The sequence below is a fragment of the Giraffa tippelskirchi genome, chromosome 2 (assembly GCF_054371585.1).
Source record: "Giraffa tippelskirchi isolate mGirTip1 chromosome 2, T2T-mGirTip1v1.2.pri, whole genome shotgun sequence".
Taxonomy (NCBI): domain Eukaryota; kingdom Metazoa; phylum Chordata; class Mammalia; order Artiodactyla; family Giraffidae; genus Giraffa; species Giraffa tippelskirchi.
In genome coordinates, this window is record NC_137276.1 from 222,875,032 (window position 1) to 222,895,921 (window position 20,890).

The 20,890-nt window shown below is 38.1% G+C and overlaps 1 protein-coding gene and 1 long non-coding RNA gene across 10 annotated transcripts in view; one reads left to right on the top strand and one right to left on the bottom strand.

Moving 5' to 3' along the window:
- GRIK1 (glutamate ionotropic receptor kainate type subunit 1) overlaps positions 1-20,890 on the bottom strand; it is a 436,272-nt gene that overhangs the window by 24,720 nt on the left and 390,662 nt on the right. For all 9 annotated transcript variants that reach the window (XM_081558024.1, XM_081558013.1, XM_081558007.1 and 6 more), the window contains 2 exons: positions 18,312-18,529; positions 2,423-2,648 (listed from right to left, as the gene is read on the bottom strand). In XM_081558024.1, coding sequence (XP_081414150.1) covers positions 2,423-2,648; positions 18,312-18,529 — 444 coding nt within the window. The remainder of the gene's footprint in view (positions 1-2,422; positions 2,649-18,311; positions 18,530-20,890) is intronic.
- On the top strand, positions 1,817-19,245 carry LOC145532583 (uncharacterized). The gene is made up of 5 exons (XR_014073381.1): positions 1,817-2,926; positions 4,455-4,572; positions 7,332-7,400; positions 9,816-9,901; positions 9,989-19,245. It is a non-coding gene; the product is annotated as an uncharacterized LOC145532583 (long non-coding RNA).

Sequence of the window (20,890 nt, forward strand, 5' to 3'; positions counted from 1 at the left end):
GGGAAAAAGTGTACACTTCACTTGAATATTGGCATTTTCATCAGGAAAAGTTATTATAAATAAAGGGGCAATAAGGTAGTCACATTCCCTATCCCAACCATACTGCTGATTTATTTAAAGGACATACATAACAATAATAATAATATAGTTAATGTCTTGACTGCATATATTTCTAGCACCAGAGGTATTGCATGGAGTCAAATTGGTTATGTATTGACAGTAAAAGGTGAAGGGAGTTGACCTTTATTTGGTTAAATCAAGTTAGTATAGATCAAAAATTGAATACAGGCTACTTAATCTTTTTGAAAAAATAAATTTGCTGCCAATTTAAAGCATCAGGAAAGTTCACGGAAAATCTGTTTGTTTTCTCTTCATGAGAAATAGAAGATTTAACAATGTTGTGCCTGAATTCCCACAACCAACTGACCTGAAAGGCAGCTGACCTCTTTTTGAGTCATGCTGCCTCTGATTCTTCATGGTTGCGTCTGTTCCCTATTCCTTCTTCACACAAAGCTTTATTCAAGTATGCCTGCTTGATCTCTGTAAGCATCTGAGTTTGTGATCCCTGTATAGTGTTGAGGGAATCAGATAATCCTTTTCGAAAGAGAAAAATAATAATCAACCTTGCGTCCTTAATTATCTGATGTAACTGTAACTTATGCTTTCTTATTGGACTAACCCAGTGGTCTAAGATGGCCTCCAATTCTTCCTCTTGTCAGAAAATTGCTGATGACTCACTTGAGAAGAACAGATTGCCACCATACCAGAACCTTACACAATACAGTTTCTGTAGTGAGGGAGATAGGGGAGTTTTCTATAGGGAAGTCATTGGCCCTTGAATACAGAATATAGTTCTGTATCTCAGACATGCAAGAAGACCTAGCTGTGTGGGTCTGCATGCCTACAAGGTTAACAATAACCTTAGACTGTGAAGTGGTACAAAATCAAGGGCAGGACTATTGGGCAAATAGATGGGGAAAAAGTGGGAACAGTGACAGATTTTATTTTCCTGGGCTCCAAAATCACTGTGGACGGTGACTTCAGCCAGAAAATTAAAAGACATTTGATCCTCGGAACGAAAGCTATAACAAACCTAGAGAGCATCTTAAAAACAGAGACATCACTTTGCTGACAAAGGTTCACCTAGTCAGAGCTATGTTTTTTCCAGCAGTAATTTATGAATGTGAGAGTTGGACCATGAAGAAGTCTGAGCACTGAAGAAATTATGCTTTTGAACTGTGCTGCTGGAGAAGACTCTTGAGAGTCCCTTGGACAGCAAGGAAATCAAACCAGTCAATACTAAAGGAAATCAACCCTGAATATTCATTGAAAGGACTAATGCTGAAGCTGAAGCTTCAGTGCTTTGGCTACCTGATATGAAGAACTGATTCACTGGAAAAGATCTCAATGCTGGGAAAGATTGAAGGCAGAAGGAGAAGAGGGCAACAGAGGATGAGGTGGTTGGATGGCCTCACCAACTCAATGGACGTGAGTTTGAGCAAACTCTGGGAGACAGTGAAAGACAGGGAAGCCCTGGCATGCTGCAGTCCATGGGGTGGCAAAGAGTTGAACACAACTTAGCGACTGAACAACAAGGACTATTTGGAGATTTTAGATAGTTGTTAATGATTGAATCTGGCATATTGTCTGAGCAAATTATAATTTAATCTCTGACCTTTTCCTTTTGATAGATACAGTTTTGTTTTCTACTTACATGGAACACTAGCTCTTTAACTTTGTCATCTATATGCTTAGTTAATTTTGCTGTATTCTAGTAAAAACTTTAATACAGAAAAAACTATATAGGCATGTATTGGGAGAAGGCAATGGCAACCCACTCCAGCACTCTCGCCTGGAAAATCCCATGGACGGAGGAGCCTGGTAGGCTGTAGTCCATGGGGTCGCTAAGAGTCGGACACGACTTCACTTTCACTTTCACTTTTCCTTTCATGCACTGGAGAAGGAAATGGCAACCCACTCCAGTGTTCTTCCCTGGAGACTCCCAGGGACGGCAGAGCCTAGTGGGCTGCAGTCTTTGGAGTCGCGCAGAGTCGGACACAACTGAAGCTACTTAACAGCAGCAGCAGCAGCAGGCATGTATTGGAGAACATAATGTGAAGAATGTTAATTTGGAAGATATTTTAAAACAATATTTGGGGTAAAATAATAAAATCTATGACCTCGAATATATATGCAGTGGTAGAACTTGAAAGAAATAATGAGTTGAAAGTTTATTAGGTTGAAGATCTTGGACTCTTTAATTCGAACATTTCTATGATCTGTATGGGCATTTCCCTTTTAATTAGTCCATGGAAGGCATTGTAGACTTTCTCAGAACGTGGAGTAGATATATCTAAGTCCATTCCCTTCTACACTTTGTAATTAACATTCGCCATCTTGGATACTGCCTTGCCTTTCTTACCAATAGGCGTTCCCACTCCATAACCTTTGGAGTCAATGAGGCCCCCGATCTGGGTGAGGTTGCAATTTCTCTGCGTCACATACTCAATGCTGGTGGACTCCATCAGCAGGGCATAGTCAGTGGTGAGCACTCGATGGATCCCCTCATCACTGTTTTTGACCAGGGCAGTCTGCTGCCTGCTACTCATGAAAGCCCACATCTTCTCATAGGTGGATATCTTCGATTTCTGCAGAGAAACAAAGCATACCCGCCAGCAGAGAGTGCTGAGAAAATAGGCCCTAGAGCTATTCAAAACCCCAGGGATTCAAAGTGTGTAGGGAGGATTCTTTCTCTTTAGGTAGGAAACTAATATTGATGATCCTGGGACTTGACTTTGGTAGTTGTCAAGGAAAAACACTTGGGGGCGCTGAGGCACCTACGGAGAAAAAAGAGATCCTGCCCCGTTGATGTAAGACATTGCCTCAAGATCCTTTTGCTGATTTCAGAATGGAAAAGATGACATAGGTATCAATGACAGCATTTGCCTAATGAACTCTGGCCACTTAAGAATAAGACCTCAAGGCCCCAGGGCCAAGGGGTGACTAGATCACCCCAGGACTCTATTCATTAATTCCATTGCCTTCAACTACTTAACTTCAGTAGGCATTGTTTTACTGTTCTGGTATGTAAATTTTAACATTCCTTTGCAGGGATGGCCTTAGGATACATCACAGAGTTTCTCTGCTTTATTTAGGAAAGAACTGCTGATTACTCTTATCCTCTCTAGAAAACTAAGAGCAAATGCTCTTTCAGACAAAATTCAGATCAAAAAACTCTTCTTACTGTCTTCTTATATGCCTTTTTTGTATATACTTAGTTTCAAACTCCAATTATGTTTTAGATAGTGAGGACTAAATTTTTATTTTAAAGTGTTGTATGATTTTGTTTACATTTTGTTTTGTGATTTCAATATTGTTTTCATTTTTTTTCTGTATTTGTCTTCATTTGCATCAGCACTTCCCTCTATTAATTTGAAAGATGAAAGACACTAGGAGAATTACTGATAATTTCGAGCTATCTCCAGCTCACACATGTGTATGGTACACACACACACACACATACACACACACACACACACACACACGAGCTTCCTTAGCAGGCAAGGGCTTATCATCTTACCATCTCAGGAGTGTAAAGATGTTTAAAACATGATTTGTGGTCTTAAGCAATAAATGAAATACCTGTGGATTCAACGCTAGTGTGGTTACTCATGTTCAAGTGTTCCTGGGGGCTCACTCAATTCCTAATTCTATTGAAGACGTGGGTTAATGCTGCAGGCTTTATGAGTTGAAGGAGGACAGATGGCTTTATTTTGGGTTGTTAAGCATTTGAAGAGCCCCTTGAGAAAAGTCTCAGGAGACAAATAGCAATTCAATAAACAGTACCTTCTAGATACTGGTGTTTTATGGAAACTATTTTGTCATGATCAGGCCTGTGTGAATTATTCCTCGCTCTCAGAGATATCTGAACGTTGGGGTTCATGTCACCATGAAATAGTATGTTTTTGAGGTTGGGGTCAATGCCTAATTTGTTGGCTAATTTTAGTCTAGAAGAGTCTGATAATGCTAAATTTATAATAAAGAGCTACTTGTGCAAGCGCAAAGAGGTCAGTCTGTCTTTTGGCAGTGAACATACTGCTGGGAAAATTATTCCTCCATCAAGAAACTTCCTCAAGGGAAAATATTTTTTTTTAGAATTATGAAATTTTAAAGTTGTCAAGAGGCTTTAGAAACTGGCTCATTCAAACTCCTGTTTTCATAGAGGAGGAAATTTTGGTACAGAAGGTTTGGAGACTTCGTGAAAGTCACAAAACTGGTTAGTATGTACAATAGGTAATACTGGACCTCAGTGTGAGATTAGTCGCTCAGGTGTGTCCATCTCCTTGTGATCTTGTGGACTATAGACCAGCAGGCTCCTCTGTCCAGGGGATTCTCCAGGCAAGAATACTGGAGTATGTTGCCATTCCTTTCACCAGGGTATCTTTCCGACCCAGGGATCAAACCTGAGTCTCCTGCATTGCAAGCGGATTCTTTACCATCTGAGCCACCAGAGAAGCCCCAGACCTCAGTCTCCTGCAATCTAATTCAATGGTCTTTCCATGCTAATTTTGGGTAGGTGAATGTCAATCTTGCTAAATTCTTCTGAGAATGATTTTCACCTTATATGATCTACCTGTGACACTATAGCATATATTCACGATCTCGAATTATGCCCTGAGGTTATTTGCAATTTGATATCATGTTAATGCAAACTAGGAGTTAGCTCCATATAAAAATATCCATGAAACATTTATTTTTCCATTACACTTAAATTTTATTAAAGATGAATATTGTAAATAGGTAGAAAACTGGATTTTTGTGTGTGTGGTCTGTGGAAGCTAGAAGGCTTTCCAGGTGGAGCTAAGTAGTAAAGAATCTTCCTGACAATGCAGGAGACATAAGAGACTTAGGTTTGATCCCTAGGTCGAGAATATTCCCTGGAGAAGGGCATGGCAACCCACTCCAATATTCTTGCGTGGAGAATCCAATGGAAAGAGGAGCCTAGAGGGCTACAGTCTATAGAGATGCAAAGAGTCAGACATGATTGAAGCGACTTAGCTTCCATGCATGGAAGCTGAGGACAAAACAAAGTAAAAGATCAGTTCATTCATGAGAAATAGACCATGTGGGGAGGAGTCCTTCTTGGAATTTATGTGTTGAAGGACATGGAAAAAGATGAGAAGATTCAGCTGAAAACCTATACACTTGTTATTGATGCCAATCAAGTGTGGTTCTCAAATCATCTGCATTGAAGGACTGTCTATGTTTTCACTCCAGGGCAGACCTATCTGGGCTCCTACTGTGTTATGGTAGGTAGGGATTCATATGTGCTCACACCAGGTGTGGCTCACCAGATTAAATTTTGACAGACTTCAAAGTGGTCTATATTCAAGAAGTATCCGTTAATCATGTTCTTGCTGCCACCACAATATCTGAGAGCTACAGCACTTCTAAACTCTTACCCTCATTTTTATTTTTAAATCTTATCTCAGGTTGGTAACACAATGTTCCCTGAATCAACACATATCATATCACACTTTGATGAGCACCACTCTATAGAGCTGATGGGACTTCCCTGGTGGCTCAGTGGCAAAGAATCCACCTGCCAGTGCAGGAGATATGAGTTGGATCCCTAGGTTGGGAAGATGCCCTGGAGAAGGAAATGGCAATCAACTCCAGTATTCTTGCCTGGGAAATCCCATGAGCAGAGGAGTCTGAAGGGCTACAGTTCATGGGGTCACAAAGAGTTGAGCACAACCTACCGATGAAACAATAACAACAAATATAGCTGAAGGTCATTAATTGATTCAGGGTCATGACCATGACCTAAGGTCATGGTCATATTCACGTCTTCCTTTTTGGAATAGAAGGTTGATCTTGGCTTGAGTTTCCTGAGGTGCTAGAAGGGAAGTCTAGCTGGCATGGAGTATGACTCATTGAGGGCAGAATTTTTCCTCGGTAACAAAATGGTCACTTGGTGGAGGACTTGGTCAAGTAGAAGGCATAGGAAACATTCTAAATTTCTCTGCTCCCCTCCTGCTATTTTTGCTCCAGCCTAATAGTGGAAAATATAATGGGTCAGAGAATAGCACCCTTCTGGTTTCATTTCAAGTTTTCTTTCCTTGTTTAGAAAGTTGTGGGACTGCCTTCTATTCTACATTTGAAAAACTGGGGAGCTTAGATAGAAAGACCCAGAATGTGGCTAAGAAATAACCTTTTTAGCAGTTAAAACTATCTGTATATGGCTTGAGCACCTTAGGATATAGTGCATTTTCTACCACTGGAAACTTACAAGGAGAATTTCACTGTTGGACAAGTTTCATTTAAGGATCCTTCAGCTCCTAGGTTCTACTCTTCAGACCAGCCTTTTCACATTACTTATGCAGGTCCTGACTTCAAGGACAGTGAAGTGACACCCAGGTGTCATGTTGATTAAAGAGCCAATACAGAGTGAAGGTCTCTTTCCCCCTTATTTTTGAATCCCATCCTCTGTTATACTATGTTTTCCAATATTTGTTTTCTATTTGGTCAGAAAGTACTATTTTAAGAGTAATTAAATTAGATTTATTTTTTAATAGACAATTTTTAAGACATAGATCTTAATAATTCTTAAAAATATAAGCATGCTTTATGGAACATTGTCATAAATACTAAAAGACCAAGCACATCGTTTGAATGACAGTTTGAATGTTTCTGCAGTTCTAAATCTTCTATAGTCTCAGCCTGCTAAATTGCTCTAAATAATACATGTTTAAAAAGAAGAAACAATGATTACATTTTATTTCACTGACTATGTCAAAGGTTAATTAGAAGATTTGTAAAGTACTCTGAACTTCTTATCAAAAGTCACTAAAACTGAAAAGTCCTCATTTATTAAATCTGAAATTCTTTGGGTTTTTTTTTTTTTATCTTACAAGGGCATCAAGGTTTAAATACATTTACTTTGTCTAGTTAAAGTAGACATTATATGTCTACTGATTATATGGCTATTCTGATGCTGATGAAAGGTTGTTGGCAAAGAGTAAATGTTGTTTTCATCTAAAATTTGTTATAAGGGAGTACAACTGTATCACCATTTGATGACTTGTTTATTTCTCTTTTTTCTCTCATAATTCTTGCAAGTTAAACACTCAATGGGAAATGATTTACAATTGGTCTCTGTGCACTTAAAAACTGCTTATTGAAAATAGTAATAATAACCAGCACATGCAGTGTTTACTGTGTGCCCAAAACGATTCTAAGCACTTTGCATTATTAATCCATTTAATCTTCACATGAGATTATATGAGTGTTCATATGAGAAAGATACCATTATTATTTCTCTTTAACAGATGAGGAAACAGAATGCCGCATAAAGAAATGATGAAACTAGGACCCGATCCTAGCAATCAGGCTCTAGGGTATGTGTTCTTAACTAATAGGGAATCAACTATTTGTTTTAATACACAGAACATCAAACTTATGACTTAGCTGACATTTTAACATCATTAACATATTTTCTAAAGAAATAATTGCAGTAAAAAGCTGTGGCATCTTTCTATTATGACTAGGGCTGCTGCAATTCTTGCAGTCATCACACAGCGCATGGAAACAATTTACATGAGTTTAGATAGCTTATATTTGTTTAGACAAAAAAAAATTAGTGTTTTGGAAAGTGCAACAGTTGTAACCTGAAAATAAATGTAGGTATTATTTATATTTTTTTCTTTTAACAGCATTTTCTATTTCATATAGTTTCATTGGTTTCAGTTGCAGGATTTTACTATAACAGGTAAAATATGTATGAATTCTGGAGTGTAATACAATTCTAAGACTGATAGTATGTGCATTTTATAGACCTAGCCCTCTAATATTTTATTTTTACTGAAATACACATTATCACATTATTTCTTCAACCAGGTTATAGGGCTTCTACAGTAAAGATGTATAATCCCATTATTCAGTAGAATGAATAACTGCAATTCTACTTCAGGGAAATATATATAAATATTATATATATATGTGTGTGTATATATATATACACACACACACATCTATTTATACACTTATTTTTACATATATCCATAACCCCACACATATACATTAAGGATAAATTATTGATATTTGATTTTTGTCATCTTGTAAACAAATGGTCTTATAAATATGGTAAATACATACTGATAGAACAAATAAAATACCAGCGACAATTACATGTCAAAATGCCATCTCCAACTTACTTTTATTTCAGACAAAACACTGATTTCAGAAAAAAAAAGGGGACTTCCCTGGTGGTACAATGGATAAGAATCCACCCGCCAATGCAGGGGACACGGGTTCGATCTCTGGTCCAGAAGAATTCCACATGCTGTAGAGCAACTAAGCCTATGGGGCACAACTACTGAGCCTGTGCTCTGGAGCCAGTGCTCTGCAACAAGAGAAGCCACTGAAATGAGAAGCCCGTGCACCACAGGTAAGGAGCAGTCTCTGCTCACTGCAGCTAGAGAAAACCCACGCAGCAACAAAGACCCAGTGCGACTGCAAATAAATAAATAATAAAATCAAATTAAACAAAATTAAAAACCTTAGAAATCAATCAAAGACACAGAAATTAGCCATGCAGGCATCCAAACTTGTAAAGCAGATATATCAGCGGTGAACCATTGCCTTAAAAGCAATCATTTCCCTTAACACATGATTGCAGCGAAGTGAAAGTTTCTCAGTCATCTCCACCTCTTTGTGACCCCATGGACTGTAGTCCACTAGACTCCTTTTTCCATGGAATTCTCTAGGCAAGAATACTGGAGTTGGCAGCCATTCCCTTCTCCAGGGGACCTTCCGGACCCAGGGATTGAACTTTGGTCTCTTGCGTTGCAGGCAGATTCTTTACCATCTGAGCCACGAGGGAAGTTTAACACATGATTAGGTATTTTATTTCATTAAATAGTAAGTTATTCTGGATTTTTAAAGATATGATTTAATTTACAAAAGTCATCTTGAAGAAAGCATTCTCAGATGAAAGCATTTATACTATAGTGAGGGGCCTCTATCTTTCAAATGTATTAATATATAATGTGATCATTCCAGTTGATTACTCTCTTACTTTGAATTGACAGAAAGTTACGACATTTGCAGAATCTCCTAGGTTTTTAAAAATTCATGTGTTCCCTTTAACAATTTCCCTCAGTGGGATTTCAACACCTTTGCTAAAACATTTTTCATGTTTTTCTCCTGTCCAGAATTAAAGATTGGTCCCTTGCAGGCAATGTATCAGGCATTGAAACAGGTTAACTTTAATTGACCTCATGGATTTCTCCCTAAGCGATACATTTTTAAACTATAGGTACTTGGCAGTTTGAACACTGATTGTAGGATTGGCTGGATCTTTCAAACAAGGGCTAACAGCTCCTATGTGAAGAGTTCCTTCCTCTGCAGAGAAGTTTGTGAAATGTCTTTCATTTTGTGCTTCATTACATGACTGTTTCTGTCTGCAACCTGCCTGCCCATTATGACTCATTGCTTCAGATGCACTGGTGTAGCACTCAGTAACTTTCTTGAAATGTCTTTGGAGATAATGAAAGCACCTAGCCACTCTCTGGAAGGAGATTATAAAGGTTAGAGACTCCCTTATTCCCACAGCAGGTCCAAAGTCCCCATACCATGAAAGCCAGCAATGACAAACCTGTTACGATTTTTTTTAAGTCTATTTTAGTCAAGTCATTTTTAGACTGAACCATGATCTAATCTGCATAATCCTCTGACTTGGGTCTGAGACAATTTTTACAAGGCAAGCTTCTACTGAGAGTCATTTTTTACATGAGTATTTTCTACTGTTCCAGGTTCACAAGGACTTTTCCTATGTTCACACTACTTCCTATCTACATAAGGCATGCTGCTTAATCATATGCTGTATTGTATTTAACAGGTCTGTGTACATCTTGTCTCTTAATTGCTATTCAGGTCTTTAAGCCTTGCGCAAAATTTTATATCCTCCCTTTCCTATCTCTTACAGTGCCAACTTCAAGTACTGGTCAAAGTGGAGATCCTGGAAAAAAGTCTAAATTAAACTGAATTGAGTTGAACTGCCTCATTCTTCTTCTCAGATGAATTCTAAGGGCAGCCTCACCATCTGCTGCTTATCTACCATCTGGAAGTGGTTCTTCTGCAAATGCCTGTAGGTGCTCAGCAAAGCTTCCAAGGACTAAGTTTTTCATCTGACTTGGCCTCTGAAAGTCTTCGAGATTTGGGCACTGGCACTCTCTGGAATTTTCTGTCCAGCAGCAGAAGCCACACTGCCTAGGGATCACTGATGGTGAGGAATCTGAACAAAGACCAAACTAGAGAGGTTTTTTTTTTTTTCTTAATTCAGAAAGTTGAAAAAGTAGGACTAATAGCTAGGAATAAGGATTTGATGCTAATGGTGATGATGTTGTAGGTGATAATTATAATAATCTTTAGCATTTTTTCTCTTTTTTATTTAACAATTTTCTTATTTATAATTTGCCGATTAGTATTACAAGCACACTACCTCTATTAAGTTATGTATTTCTTAAAATTGTATTTCAAGGTACAGAGGATTTAATAACTTACCAAGGTCTACATAGCTAATGGGACTTCCCCGGTGACTCAGCAGTAAAGAATCTGCCTGCAATGCAGAATCTCCTAGGTTTCCATCCCTGGGTCAGAAAGATCCCCTAGAGGAGGGCATGACAACCCATTCTAGTATTCTTGTCTGGAGAATCCCATGGACAGAGGAGGCTGGTGGGCTACGGTCCATAACGTCGAAAAGAGTTGGACGTGACTGAAGCAACTGGGCACGTATGCACACATAAAGCTAATAAGCAGTAATATCAGAATTTGAACCCAGGCTACCTGGCTCTAGAACAAAGCTTTACTCTAAGTTTTAATTTTATACTAGTTATATCTCCTGAGAAGACTGACTGGAATCCCTAATCTCTGAACATGAACCCAGATCATTATTCTTGGATGATGGTTTGCAAAAGGCATTGAGAAAACCTTTGTTTTAGGCCTTAAATGATTCTTCAGCTTTTAACATGACAATCATTTCTTCATCTAGGAAAAAGATATGAGTTGCTAAACTATCACTGTGAGACCAAAGTTTGGGCTATTCCATTTGTCCAAAGGTAATCAATGGAATTAATAGTTACAAGGAGAAAAAAGCAATTTCTTCACATGTCCTACTTTTTATGAGATACGGAGAAGATTAGTACCTTAGTGCTCTAACATAAAAGGAGAAGTTGTATTTGGGTGCCACTGTTCTCAACATCGCTGTGCATAGGAAATCTGCTCTCAAGTTATGTCCATAGATCTTGAACTGACCACTCTTTGTACCTCCTAAGATGCTGGGTTGGTCTCCGACAGTGGAGACGGGAGGAAAGTCTATCATTCAGGATTTTGAAACAATTGAAAAGACCAAGCAATTCAACAGCAGAGAGCTGAGAAACCAATATAATCAATATCATATTATCAATTAGTATTCTCCTGAGTATAAAGTAACAGGAGAATTTGTTTAAAAAGTTCTCTTATATGAAGTCTCTTGAAGTTCTGAATTATTAGCATACCAATTTATAAAAAGATTCCATTTAAAAATTGATAGATAGCCCAACAAGGACAAATAAAAGGTCCCCTTATACTTGGAGAATCTCCTAAAACATCTTCGACAGTCCCTGGACAGTTGATAAAACACTCTGCCTTTCTTTAACTTTGACCTGGTAATTGGTCTACTGGTGACTGACACTCTGTCATGAAATAGGTATTATATCACCCACAGTGCTAAAGTCTTTAAGACTCAGGTGCAGATGACCCTGAGGAAGTATAATATTTAATAAGCATCATTAACTAAATGCCCTTGGTCACAAAACCTAAAATTGTTCTTTTTTTAATGTGCATTAGCATATAGGTATCTTGAGGTGTCCGTCTATAAAACTTTGTGAATATATATGTATTTGAATGTATGATTTAATCCCAGTTCTTTGTGTAAATATAGTCCCTGGTGATTACTGTGATTGTTCCACATACAAATGGCTCTCTGAAGGAAAACTATTTTGGCCTCCCTTGTCTTAGGCAAGTAGTACCGTGACCCAGCACTTGATTAATAAATGTCAATTTATTCCCTCAGCCTTGTCTAAATTCAGATGATGGATAGTAAAACCTCATCTGAGCTATTCAAAAAAAATAACTTTTTTTTCACTTTGAAAATCAAATATCGCAAATCTGAAATATAAGGCCAGGTTGTCTGCAAGAATAGCAGTCTAGATTTAAAAAAAAAAACAATGACTTTGGATGGAAATTTTAGTGAGTAACTTCTGGTCACACTTTTCAAGAAGTGTGTGTGTGTGTGTGTGTGTGTGTGTGTGGTATGTGTGTGTGCTCAGTCGTGTCCTACTCATTGCAACCCCATGAACCGCAGTCTCTCAGGCTCCTCTGTCCATGGGATTTCCCAGGCTAGAATGCTGGAGTGGTTGCCATTTCCTTCTCCAGGGGATCTTCCTGACTCAGGGATCAAACCTGCATCTCCTGAATTGGCAGGCAGATTCTTCACTACTGGTGCCACCTGGGAAGCCCTTTGCCAGCAGAATCTCTACTAAAAACATCCCTTGCTTGTGTCCCGGAGACCAAATGTGAAGGGTTAGTGCACTTTGCTTATGGATTTTAGTAACTCCCATAGTCCTTTTCAGCTTTCGACTGCCTATTCCTTAGCTCTGAAACAACTTAGAATCATCTTGAAAGCAAAGAGTCGGCTTCACCATCTGGATGTGCCAAAGGGATATTTTGGTAAAAGCACTTACAGTTACACCATGTGATGAAAAATTGCTTCTTATTAGAAATTTCCTTGTGACTGAGTATGAATGGAACCCATGTAAGCAAGGGTCATTACAGCCCCAACAGTAGATCAGAATGTGCTAAGCTAGACCACGTAAAGGAAGCTTTCCTTATTGATTCAACAAACTAAGAGAGGATACTGTCTTTGATTAAGAGAGAAAGGGAAGGAGGGACACCATAATGGCACAGCAGAGGTGACGCATTAATGTAGAGCCAGGTCAGAATTGAGTCTTTGTGACTTTAACTGCTGTCACTCAGTGACAGGGTGGAACTACCCTGAGAGCTAAAAGGCTGGCACGTTTCTTCCCCTTGCAGAATAATCCAGCTTAAAATCCCCAAGTGTGGATCCATCTGAAGCTTTCTGACAGCTTGCCTCCCTCAAGGGGAAAACCAAATCGGATTTAGTCCTTGTTCTCTTTTTGCAAATAAATTCCTTCTTGATAAATAGGGTTGCTGGGCTATGAGATAACTTGTAAATCAAGGAACATAGGATGGCTTCTCTTCCTCTGTGGATCTCTCTGTATCCTTCCTGCTATAGTCTGAATGTTTCCCCCCCAAATCCATATGTTGAAATCCTGACCCTCCAAGGTGATGGCATAAGGAGGTGAGGTGTTGGAGAGGTGTTTGAGTCATGAGGATGGAGCCATGAATGGGATTAGCGCCCTTATAAAAGAGGCTCCTAAAAGACCTTTGCCCCTTCTACCACAGGAGAACACAGAATAAAATTTGCAACCTGGAAGAAAGCCCTCATTCAACCATGCTGGCATCCCGATCTTGACTTTCAGCCTCCAGAATTGTGAGAAATAAACGTCTATTGTTTATAAACTTCCTAGTCTGATGTTCTGTTAGAGCAGCCTGCACAAATACACTTCTTCACATCCTCCCTTCTTCTTTTTCTTTTTCTTTCTCTGATAGAATTCATCTCTGTTAGATTTCATCAGTGCATTTGCTCATTTATTAAAAATATATTTTCTGAGGGTCTACTATCCTTCACTAGATTTCTACTATGTTCCAGGTACTGTTTTAGGTTCTGAGGATATAAAGGACAAACAAAAGAGACCAAGTGTCTATCCTCAAGATGCTTATCTTCTAGAACTCTCTGAAGTTTGACTGAACTCTGGCTCTTCCATCAGTAGCTTTATAAATTTGCAGCGAGTTATTTAATGGAGCTATGCTTCATTTCATCCCAATCCCAAAGAAAGGCAACGCCAAAGAATGCTCAAACTACCGCACAGTTGCACTCATTTCACATGCTAGCAAAGTAATGCTCAGAATTCTCCAAGCCAGGCTTCAACAGTACATGAACCATGAACTTCCAGATGTTCAAGGTGGATTTAGAAAAGGCAGAGGAACCAGAGATCAAGTTGCCAACATCCGTTGGATCATCAAAAAAGCAATAGAGTTCCAGAGAATCATCTACTTCTGCATTATTGACTATCCCAAAGCCTTTAACTGTGTGGATCACAGCAAACTGTGGAAAATTCCTCACGAGATGGGAATACCAGACCACCTGACCTGCCTCTTGAGAAATCTGTATGCAGGTCAAGAAGCAATAGTTGGAAATGGATATGGAACGACAGACTGGTCCCAAATCGAGAAAGGTGTACATTAAGGCTATATATTGTCACCCTGCTTATTGAACTTATGTACAGAATATATCATGCAAAATGCTGGGCTTGGATGCTGGGATGAAGCACAAGCTGGAATCAAGATTGCTGGAAGAAATATAAATAACCTCATGTATGAAGATGAAATCACTCTTATGGCAGAAAGTGAAGAAGAACTAAAGAGCCTCTTGATGAAAGTGAAAGAGGAGAGTGAAAAAGTTGGCTTAACACTCAACATTCAGAAAACTAAGATCATGGGATCTGGTCTCTTCACTTCATGGCAAATTGATGGGGAAACAACAGAAACTGTGAGAGACTTTATTTTCTTGGGTTCCAAAATCATTGCAGATGGCGACTGAAGCCATGAAATTAAAAGACACTTGCTCCTTGGAAGAAAAGCTATGACCAACCTAGACAGCATATTAAAAAGCAGAGACATAACTTCACCAACAAAGGCCCATATAGTCAAACTATGGTTTTTCCAGTAGTCATGTATGGATATGAGAGTTGGACTATAAAGAAAGCTGAGCGCTGAAGAATTGATGCTTTTGAACTGTGGTGTTGGAGAAGACTCTTGAGAGTCCCTTGGACTGCAAGGAGATCCAACCAGTCCATCCTAAAGAAAATCAGTCCTGAATATTCATTGGAAGGACTGATGCTGAAGCTGAAATTCCAATACTTTGGCTACCTGATGCAAAGAACTGACTCATTGGAAAAGACCCTGATGCTAGCAAAGACTGAAGGAGGGAGGAGAAGGGGATGACAGAGGATGAGATGGTTGGCTGAGATCACCAACTCTATGGATTTGAGTTTGAGCAAGCTCCTGGAGTTGGTGATGGACAGGGAGGCCTGGTGTGCTGTAGTCCATGTGGTCACAAAGAGTTGGACACGACTGAGTGACTGAACTGAACTGATGCCTCATTTAGTTTCCTACTAGTGGTAGCTCAGAAGGTAAAGAATCTGCCTGCAATGCAGGAGACCCAGGTTAAATTTCTGGGTTGGGAAGATCCCTTGGAGAAGGGCAGGGCAACCCACTGCCATATTCTTGCCTGGAGAATCCCACAGTAGAGGAGCCTGTCAGGCAATCATCCATAGCATTGCATAGAGTTAGATATGACTTAAGTGACTTAGCACGCTGTATATATGCCTCATTTTCCTCATCATACAGTGGGGATAATATTAGCTTTTTCCTCAGTTGCCCTTTATAAGAATAAAATGAGATAATATATTTAAAGTATTTAGGAGCAGAGTGTATGGCTATGAGCTAGTGTGTAACGCATGTTACTCGTCTCCCTGTCACACGTCTCCCTCATCATGGTGTTTCTCCCTGACACGCTTATTGTCTCGTTTGCCTGGTCACCTGAGAGACTTTTACTTGTGCCTCATTTTTAGGACCAGGGAGCAAGCAGGAGCCTGCTCTGAAAATGCCCAGGGAGCAGCAGTTGTGAGACTAGCACCGAATTATTTCAGTGAAAAGCACTATCCAAGAATACCTTAATGTGTTGACCCTAGGGTCCTGCAAGGAGACGTGGGGCCCAACACCCTTTATATATTTCGAAACAAGTGAACAGAAACAAATCAAAATGAGGTTAAAGGATACTGTATGAATCCAGTGATTGATTGGACAGTGGCAGAGTCAGATCTATGGCTAGCATAGCCATAGCATAGCCTTTCAAAGCATAGCCTCTCCCTCTCTTATATTTATGACATGCATCTTAGTAAGCAGTATTCTTGCCAGGAACATCCCATGGACAGAGGAGGCTGGCAGGCTACAGTCCATGGGGTTGCAAAGAGTCGGACATGACCGAGCACAAGCAGGATGTATACTATACTATACTACAGTAGTCGTAGAACCTTCTCTGCTTCTACTTGCTCATTTCCCAATACTTTAAAACTTTTTGATATTGGTGAAAGAGGTAAATCATTTCAGACATTTTTTCAGACATACTCAATTCTACTTTAGCAGTGTCCCTCAGTCCTTTATGCCTTGCAGGTCACTTTCCTGGTTTCTGACAAGTATTGTGATGAATTACTAGCTGAGGGTAGCTTGTGTTTCTTCACACTATTGATTTTAGGAAAATTTAAGCTTTCAGAAACTTGGAAAGCCAATATTTAATGTCATTTGTCCTGAAAACAACACTTGTCCAAAAAAGAAACAATCACCACATTTATACCTTCATTAAATAATGACATATTTCTTTAAAAAAAAGTGTTTAAAAATCATCATTTTTTTTTAAATATAGGAAAAGAAAATCCTAACATTTTAAGAATACTCTGTTTTTTACAAACCTCTGGGTATAGTGTACTCTTTTTATTAAGATATTTTTTTGATGTGGACCATTTTTTAAAAACTTTACTGAATTTATTAGAATATTGCTTCTGTTTTATATTTTGTATTTTTTTCTTTTTTTTGTTCCAAAGCATATGGTATCTTAGCTCCTTGACCAGGAATCAAATCCACACTCTCTGTATTGGAAGGTGAAGTCTCAACCACTGGATTGCCAGGGATGCTCCCTAGTTTACTCTTAAAACAAGTTTTTGTTTGTTTATCTATTACTGTTGGTAATTGCTAAACCACATTTACTGCATAAGTAATAGATGGGAGCCTGGTGAGCTACAGTCCATGGGGTCGCGGAGAGTCGGACACAACTGAGTGATTAACACACACACATACACAATACCAATTTTTGTGAACTATTATACCAAGAAGTGTTCACTTTTTTTCACCCTTAATATTTTGTCTCTACATTAATACTCTCTACAAGTCACAGTAGTCCACTCGGTCCTGGGGTGACAACTTCATTTTCGTAATCTGGGTGTGAAATGTTTACAAAGGTGTTTTTAGAGTTTATTTTGGTTACAATTGTTGTTTTCCTCTGCCTCCCCCCCACCCCTCCACACAGGCACAACTACCTCTTACAAGAAGGTCCTAGACTATCTTTGTCTTAAACCAAGTGTATGATTTAGCTTCCGAGGGTTTTGTTCTTTTCATGAGTAATGTGAAGGTCTGAATCTTTCTGATCTCTAAGGTTTTTTGTCATCTCTAAAGGTTTATGGATCTATTAAAATCCATATTTTCCCCCATGGGAGATACAGTATCTGAGATTTGATAATAAAAGTACTACAGCTTATTCTGTATGCAAGGCTGAAATCAGTTTCATTACTCTGGGTAAGTCATTAAGAGACATGAACAACAAAATGCACTTGACACTAAAACTATACTGATTCTAGCTTAAATCTCCTTTGGTGCCTCAGGAAGCTCTCCAGGCTACGGGAAGGCTTCAGGCTGCACTGGGAGCACTATCCCTGTTGGTGCAGATGCTTAGACTGGAGTCTCCTGGGATATTTTTGGATTTAATTGTCCAAATAAATTCCACTATCAACACATTTACTTGTCATCTGCTCCTGTCTCACCCAGTATAGAACACAACGAATCAAACAATGATATTCACATATTTTGATTGTCAGAATTTCAGATTAAGTGAACTTTATTTTGTGAGTTCCATACATGAGTCATTAATTAATGGATGTAAAGGTAAGAAAAGATATGGAAGGTACTGATATGTGGAACTTGAGTGTACTAAATCGAAGATAGAAGGATTGATATCTAAATGGTGTAAAGGCAAGAGAAAAATGTTGAAGGTAGAGATATGTGGATCTGAGTGTATTATATTGGGGATAGAAGGATTGATATCTAGATGAACTGAAGAAATTGCTTTACGCTGACTGCTGTGGGCACCTGGGTTCTTTGTAATCAGATTATGTCATTAGACATTTTATTTGATAAAAAAATTGCCTAACAATTTTTTTTTTGGACAGACTTATTCCACACCCTCTTTCAATCAGTATGAGATGACCATTGAGAATATACTGTTAGTTCCTTACCTTGAAGAAGGTCATTGTTGATCCATCTCTGACGGCCCCATATTCTATCTTGGTTTGTTTTGCCAAATCATCCGCTGAATCAATGGGGGATTCCATTCGCTCTACTGTCAAGAAGGCAGCCAGATTGGCAGTGTAGGATGAAATGATGATTAGGGTGAAAAACCACCATATCCCTCCAACTATTCTGGTCGAGAGAGCTTTGGGCATCAACTCTGATCCTGTGATGGTATCATCAGAGTAAGAGTGTTAAACAGAGGTATGAGAAGAGAGAAGACTCATGATTCAACAGTAGTCTAGAGAATGCATTTTTGTGACTCAAAATCATAAATCTATCAAGCATTTATTCTCTTGTGTGTAGGTGAATGGATGTAGTTTTTTAGAAAATGAAGCAAAATCTAAATGATCTTTTATCATTTATCACTGCTGCTGCTTAAATGTGATTTATTTCTATCGGATGGTTTTAATGGTTTTAACCCTGAGGTATTCTGTGTCTAAAATTTATAAACAGTTTAGTTGCCTAGATTTGAGTTTGTTTGCTTGTTTTGCTGAAAAATCCTCAGACTTCTGACCTTTTTGTACTGTCTAATAAACATCTTATTGTGTGAAATAAAATGCTCTAGGTTGTACAACAGTGAAAGCTTTAAAATGTTAACATTAACATTTTATTTAATATTAAAGAATGGGAGAAACTTTCAAAAGATTTACATATCATGCTATTTATCACATGCATTTAATAAAAAAAATGTTTTACAAATCAAATGATATTGGATGCAACTGTACTCAACAGCTGATGAATCATTCTTTTATTGTTTTATGTTATTTTTGAAGTCAAAATTATTTTTTAATGTTGATTCTTGTTTAACTGAAAATAATATATTCACTGAAAATGCACAGTTTTGTCCTCAAATAAAGTACAATTTAATTATACTTCAAAGACTAGCTGTTTGCAGGTGGAAAGGGGCCTTTCTTGGTAAAAACACTCATTTTAGGTGTTATCAGATGATTCCTGATTATTTGTAAAAAGGTAATATAGAAGCATTTAATGTATTTACCAAAAAAAAAAAAGGAAAAACATTTTTCTCTCTTGAAGACATGGTACATGGGCAAAGTTTACCTACACAAAAGAAAAGCATCTGTGAAAGCTCTCTAGCTCAAAAGTTTTGATCAAGCTGAGTTATGGAAGGCTATAAGTCCAGCAGCAGAACCAAAAGGGGCAGAAAGGTATATGCCGCCCTTACCCTACTGTATGGATCCATGGATGGATTTTGGTTAATCTGCTTGCCTGAAATTCACCATTGCTTCTCTCTCAACATTTTCTCCATAAACTCGGAGAAATGATAGAATTTATGGGACCACTTAAGAAGTGAAAGGAAAACACCTTAAGTTAAATCTAAAGTGTGAAGTTCAGCAGGTGAATTATCTGGTTTAAAGGAATCATTCACTGTTCTGATTGTTTTGAAGTTTTGTCATTAATGGCTTAAGATAGAAACGGAGATTAGAGTTTACCAATCAACAAATACATGAATTCATGCTCAAGATTAATCTGTAAACAAATGCAAATATTGCTCTTGAAATCAGAGTCATCTCCAGGCTCATGATGGGCAGATGAATGCTGGCAAATTTTCTTAACTTTGAATTAGCTATATTCTTCTAAAGCTATTCTTTGTGCTTTATTCTCTTTTAATGAGGTTAATCTTTTCACCGTGGTTTTTATTTCTTTTTCTTTTGCTTGTTTGTTTGAATGTGAGTGTGTAATGTTACACGGATTTATAAGTTTTCATCAAATTGCTTCTAAGGATTTAGTAAGATAGTGCGTTGCTGTTGTTGTAATCTTGCAGTTTAATGGGATTTATATGCCTGTGGGTGTGTATGTTTAATGCCCAAGTTTGTTTCATATCTTTGTACTGAATTGATCTAGCAGCCTTGTGGCAGTGTGATATTATTTTAGATCTTTAGTTGACTATCACTAAAATACCATTTATTTCATAAAATACCCATAGGAAATAGGTAATACAGTTAGTAGATATATTTACTTAGCTTATAGGTAAAGATTTTCTGCTGTGAATTTATCCTTATTTTATTTGGTTGCATTTGTGAAAAGATCAGGTTTTAATTTACTATTTGTATAATTGTGTATTATATGGCAGGAAAACTGGGCAGACAGATGGATAACCAATTGTCTACATGCAATAATAAATTCACATCTACCACACTTTAAAATAAAACATATTTATAGATTTGAATGAAGTTGTCTTGGAAATTAAAAATAATTGATAGGAACCTACTTGTACTACATTTTAAACCCTTGGTAGATGGTATGAATTTCTCAACACTTCATCTTTTGAAAAAAATTCACATAGTTTTCTGACTTTCATGACTCTCAATGTTAACTGATATACCTAGAAATGACTTCACTCAAGTAGAGATGATTTGTTAAAGTTCAGGACTCTAGAGGATGAAATCATGAAGTGATAAAAGTAGAATAAAACATCATCAGAAAATATTTGGGATGAGAGACAATACTTGCTGAAGTCTCTTTAGTGCCTTTTACGGCAGACATGACAGCCAATCCTGATCCA